This window comes from Chrysochloris asiatica, unplaced genomic scaffold (genome assembly GCF_000296735.1).
Source record: "Chrysochloris asiatica unplaced genomic scaffold, ChrAsi1.0 scaffold00094, whole genome shotgun sequence".
NCBI lineage: Eukaryota > Metazoa > Chordata > Mammalia > Afrosoricida > Chrysochloridae > Chrysochloris > Chrysochloris asiatica.
The window spans coordinates 9,820,287-9,826,553 of record NW_006408612.1 but is presented as its reverse complement, the minus strand read 5'-3'; the positions used below and the strand labels follow the sequence as shown (position 1 = coordinate 9,826,553).

Below are 6,267 nucleotides of genomic sequence, written 5' to 3'. Positions count from 1 at the left end.
TACACTACCAGAGATCCTTATGGAGGGGATTGTAAACATGGCTAAAAAACGATATACGACAGGATGAATGTAAAGCTAATGTTCTCCCATGTAAACTAGCAAACAATTCACAATAAAACATTAAAAAAAAAAAACTATGCAAGTCACTATGAGTTGGAACCAACTCAACAGCACCTAACAACAACCACGAATTACAACCAGAATACTCCTTAGAAGCCAGGATGGCGAGATTTCATCTCATGTACTTTGGACATATTATCAAGAGGGACGAGTCCCTGGAGTCATGCTTTATAAAGTAGAGGGGCAGCAAAGAAGAGGAAGACCATCAATGAGATGGACTGACACAGTGACTGCAACAGTGGGTCAAACACTGCAACAATTTTAAGGAGAGTGCAGAACTAGGCAGTTTCATTCTATTGTACACAGGGTTACTATGACTTGGAAATGACTCAATAGCACCTAACAACGTGATTTTTAACAACCTAAAACTGCACTCACAAGTAACAATAAAAAATTGTATTTGCTCAAAAGTGCATGGAGATCTTTCCATCCCTCAGTCAGTCCGCAGCCCAGAGATGCTTCTGGAAGAACCATCACAATGGCTACCTAAGGAGAACCCCAAGTGCAGCTCAAACTTGGTGATACAGGTACTAGGAAAAACTACATTTGTGAAATGTCATCTCATTGGTGAATTTGAGAAGGATGTAGCCGCCCTGGGAGTTGAGGTTCATCGCTTTGTGTTCCATACTAACAGAGGACCGATGAAATTCAATGTGTGGCTTACAGCTAGCTGGTCAGGAGAAAACGGGACCGAGAGATGGCTATTATATCCAAGCCATTATGTTTTATGTAACCTCAAGAGTTACTTACAAGAACATGCCTAACTGACATAGGGATCTAGTTTGAATATGTAAAAACATCCCATTGTGTTGTCTGGCAACAAAGTGGACATTAAGGACAGGAAAGTTAAGGTAAAAATCAATAGACTTCCAACTAAAGAACAATCTTCAATACTTTGACATTTCTACCAAAAGTAATTACAGCTTTGAAAAGCCCTTCCTGTGGCTTGCTAGAAAACTAACTGCAGATCCTAACTTGGAGTTTGTTGCCATGCCTGCTCTTGACCCCCCATCCCACCTCCCGCCCCAGAAGCTATCACGGACCCAGCTCTGGCAGCACAATATGAGCATGATCTAGAGGTTGCGCAGACTAGTACTGTCCTGGACGATGCTGACAGCCTGTGGGAGAAGGAAACTGGAGCCCAGGTCAGAAGTCTAGTTTTACAGGCAACTGTCCTGTGACGGCAGTGGTGCAGAGTGTTTGCCACTTTATTATACAGCTAAGCAAAACATGTGCTAATCTTTGAGGTGCTGAAGGATGGGCTTTGGAGTGAATCTGGCAGTTAAAAATACCTTCACTTTTTGGATATGCATATCTAATTGTTGGAACGCAGTTGTTTCCCTTTTGAGTTTCAATTATACGACAGCTACAGTCACCTCACACTAAAAAGAAAAAAGGAATACTAAAAAGTAATTCTGATTGTTTTTCAAACTATTTTTTTTTCAGATGCTAGTTTATTTAGAGTACATAGATGAGTTAATGCTCTCTGAGGGGAATAAATTTAATAAGTGAAAGCATACGGAAGTGTTTTGTAACAGTGAAACCTTGTGAAAGATAAGTAGATTTTATACTGTCTTAACTTGCTAAAGATCACAATGCTGAATATTAGTGAGCCCTTTCTAAAGTGGGTTACGTCAAATTATTTTGGGTATAAGTATAAAGTAAATAAAGAATATTACTGATAATACTGAAAATAAATAAAATTCAGGATTCCTTTAAAAAAAAAAAAAGTAATCTGCAACCCTCAGTACTCAGCTATTTCACAATAATGAAAATTACATATATATATATATGTTCCTGCTTAACAAATAAGCAACAGGTTTTGGTCAGTCTGCCTTTTTAAATGTTCACACTCCTTGGGACTAGAATGTAAATTCCACAGGACAGGTATATTTGTCACGATTATAAGTTCATTATTATTGTTGTTGTTATGTGCCACTGAGAAGATACCGACTCATAGGGATCCTGTATAAGGTTTCTATGGCTGTAAATCTTTGCAGAAGCAGAAAGTCTCAAGTTTCTGCCACAGAGCAGCTGGTGGGCTCCAACCACTGACTTTGTGGTTGGCAGTTCAATGTTTATCCCACAGAGCCACCACGCTCCACATATGTTGAATAGTATGCACTTAAATACATATGTACGAGTGAGTGAGTGAGTGAGCTGAGGACCTACAGAGCAAAGGCCTCTGTGGGCTGCCACCACCCACCTCTTCTCACTTCACACGCACCTATAATGAATTTAATTACTTAAATACCATGTGCAATTTCATGTCACCTTGCTTTACCACATGTTACTGTTTGCTTTGCTTGGAATGCGAACTCTCCTCACCATCCAACCAACCTGCCAAACTCTCATCCTTATTATACTCTTCTACTGAATATTTCTCCCATTCTTTATGCCCCAAATACTCTATCTTACTCCTTCCTTCGTGCTACATTGGTACCTGTTTCTACAATGGCTCTAATCAAATTATACTGGAATATGTATCTCCCTTACTAGACTGTAAACTTCTTGAAGCCAAGAGCTATTATTTATTTATCAATTTACTTCCAGTGTCGAGCACAGTTGTTGCTTTTAAGTGCCTCAAGCCAGTTCCAACCCTTAGCGAACCTTTATAGGGTTTCCAAGGAACAGCGGGTGAACTTGAACCACCGATCTTGCGGTTCACATCGACTTTGCAGTCCAGCACACAGCAATAACTACTCTCTAACTGGTGGTGGTGGTTGTGGTTGTATGTCGTGGAGTCAGTTTCAACTCATAATAGCCCTAAAAAAAAATATGTATGTGTATATATATATATACATTTTTTATTTATTTATTTATTTATTTTTTCTTTAAAGGAGCTCTGGTAGCGTAATGGTTACGAATCAGGCTGTTAACTGCAAGATCAGCAGTTCGAAACTACCAGCTGTTCCGCGGCAGGAAAGAGAAGGTTTTCTGCTCCCATAAAGATTTACAGCCTCGGAAACCCTATACAGGGTCGCTATGAGTCGAACCGACTCCATGGCACATAACAACAATAACGTATATATTTTTTAGTAGGTTGCTTACATTCAATATCATGCCTTAGTTTAGAATCTCAGCATTTCTCCTCTGGATAACAGTCTTCTAACTGGTATTCCTGTTTCTGGACCTCTTTGCCTATGTGGCACCTATTTTTTTTCCTTTCCCCCTTGGCAGGCCATCTCCCTAAAGCAAACTTTTAGATTTACTCAAGTAACTCTTACTTCTGGAAAGCCTTCACTCTAACAGGCACATACCCCAAATTGGATTAAGTAATCATGTGTCAACAGTTAAAAGCTCATTTTTCTTATCACAAATTATAAGGTAATTTGTTCCTATCTTTAAATGTCTGTACTGCTAGTAAGAGATTTATATAGTAGAGAAATGACTCAAAGGTATGCAAAACGAATGAATGAATTCATAAGATGATGTGTAGCTTAAGGTGCCCTGATGTGGAGCTGTAGGTTAAGCACTGGACTCCTAACGGCAAGGACAGTAATTCAAACCCACCAGTTGCTCGGAAACCCAATACAGGGTCTGAAACCCCCATACAGGATCACTATGAGTCGGAACCAATAAGATGGCATTAAGAACAAGTATAGCGTAGTAACTTGGGCCTGAAGTCAATTTGTTCTAGTTTGAAATTCTACTCTTTTTCCCATCTGTAAAACAGGACAGCTGCACCTACCTCAACTGGTGGTGGTTGGTGGTTATGTGTCGTGGAGTTGGTTCCGACTCATAGCGACCCTGTTCCGAGGCTATAAATCTTTACGGAAGCAGAAAGCCTCATCATTCTCCAGCAGAACAGCTGGTAGTTTCCAACTGCTGACCCTGTGGTTAGCAGGCCAATTCGTACCCACTACGCTACCAGGGCTCCTTAATAAGGGAAAAAATAAAAAAAATAATGCCCTCGGCACCATTCCAAACACACAGAAAGTGCACATTAGACATTAGCAACTTTTTTTTTTTTTTTTTCAGACTAGGCGCTTATCTGCCCCTAAGAAAACCACTTGTCAGAAAACAGCTTTGCCCAAAGCTTCAATCAGAGATTAGTTTCCAAAAAGACACAAGTTAAAAAAAAATAAAACTCATAGTCATTTTTCATTCATAGACAAGGATCTTCCACTTCAGTGACTACCACACCCAAAATCAGTAACTAGTTTTTGCAGTTTACTGCTTCTTACTCACCCATAGGTTTTATTCAAAGTTCAAGACCATGCCCCTCAGCAGAAGGAAATTAGCCCCAAAGAAACCAGTCAGCACCTTCCTCCAGGGCCTCACCACCTTCCCTCTAGTCTTGCATAAATTAGAAAGACATCGCTGTGATTGTCTCCTACAAACTCAAATCCCCTCAAAGAATTATAACAACCTCTGTCTACTGAAATCAAGACTTCAGCCCCCAAATATTAACTGGAGACAGAATGAATGCCTGGCATCAAGAGTCTAAGGATTCCCTTAATCCTTCTCCAACTAACAGTTCCTCAGGTCTACTGTCCTCAAATAGTGACCAAAATCCCCCACCCATCCCGCCCATCTTGACAGAGTCGGGGGTCTCATCTCCTCGCTCCTGTAAGAGAGGGGGTTCCATACTTTCAGGCGGCCAGGATTCCTTCTGTCCATCCATGTCTTCTCCCGCCCCACCTCGCCTGTGTCCTTCTGCAAAGCAGGCCTGGCCTGTTCCTTCGCCGCAAGCTCCAGCCACAGTCCCGCTACTCACCGCTTCTTGGGGATGGTGCCTGACTCCTGCGCCGCGGGAGTGGCCGTGGGCGCCGCCGTGGCCGCAGACGCGGCTCTCCGCGCTTTGCACTCATTGGTACTCAGAGCCTCCTGGGGCCGGCCCAGTAGATGGCCAGAGAGAACCCTCAGTCTCCGCCGGGCGTGGTCCCTGTCGTCGTCCCGATCCGCTGCAGAGCCGGAGCCCGCGCCAGGCTCACTCGCTGCAGCCGCCTCCTCCGCCATGGCTTCCGCCTTGTGCCGCCGCCTCGGACCGCTGGGCGCGGGTGAAAGGTCACTGAGAGCTGCGCCCGACGCGACCATTCGCTGCAGCGCATCCCGGCAGCCACCGCGGCGACTGGGCGGTGAGTGCCACGCGCCTGGAGCTTCATATCCTCTGCTCCCGCCCACCTCGTCTGCCCGCCCTTCCCGGCCGCGCCCCGGGCCGCGCGCACCTGCTCTGCAGGTGAGTTCCAGCCGTCCCAAACCGGCCCAGCGGAGGTTGGCTATACCAGGAGCCCAGCCACAAGTGCCCTCGAGGTGTGCTAGTATGGTGGAGGGTACCTTCGGGTCCTCCATAAAAACATTCATGGGCAAACTCCTTGAATGAGTATGGTCAGTGATGCTGATACAGCAGAACCAGAACCACCCTTTCCTTGACTGAGATCCCGAGCTTCACCCCAGGGGCCCTAAAGGAGCTCATAACTAACTCATTTCCCGTGACCATTAGAGCAAATCCTCATAGCTGTCATTTTCTAAACGCTTACTTCGTTTCTGGCACTGTGCTTAATGCAAGATCTGCATTTTTCAAATAATAAAAAAAACAGGCTCAAAGATATTATCTAACTTGCTGGAAAGGCATACGGCATGGAACGAGCTAAAGCTGAGTTCCAACATAGGTTCTCTTTCCATTACTGAATGCTGTGCTCTTCTTAAAGGTAAAGTTCATTGTTGCCACAGATAACCCCAACAACTGTTCTTAGGACTTCTCACTTATTTACAAGTGAACTTCATTTCAGAATGATGGCACACTGAAATTAGAAGCATCTCATAAGAATACAATTATCTTAAGCTAGTGTCATGCTTATGAATTATTTTGCACAAAAAAACTGCCACCTACATTGGCTATTGTCATTCTCCATCATGGATGTCACCACCATCTTCGGGTTTTAACTTCCTACTTAAAAGAAAAATCTTGGCAGAAGGATCTAAAGAACATCACATCCCTAAGACTAGATATTGTCACGTTGCCCTTTGGGGTCCTGCCAGCTACTAAGACAGAGTTTATGCTTTTCCACTGACCTTTTTAGAGTACCAGCCTGATTGTTGTTGTTGTTAAGTGCCGTCGAGTAGGTTCCGACCAATAGTAACCCTGTAAAGTATTTCCGAGGAGCAGCTGGTGAGCTGGAACCACCGACCTTGCAGTTCAAA

The 6,267-nt window shown here is 43.6% G+C and overlaps 1 protein-coding gene across 2 annotated transcripts in view; it reads right to left on the bottom strand.

Moving 5' to 3' along the window:
* Positions 1 to 5,160, bottom strand: part of AGPS (alkylglycerone phosphate synthase) — a 184,428-nt gene extending 179,268 nt beyond the window's left edge. Inside the window, exon 1 of one of the 2 annotated variants that reach the window (XM_006866676.1) lies at positions 4,841 to 5,160. In XM_006866676.1, the coding sequence (XP_006866738.1) occupies positions 4,841 to 5,160 (320 nt within the window). Of the gene's footprint in view, positions 1 to 4,764 lie in introns of both variants that reach the window. The other variant, XM_006866677.1, reaches the window with a different exon arrangement.
* Positions 5,161 to 6,267: the final 1,107 nt, after the last annotated feature.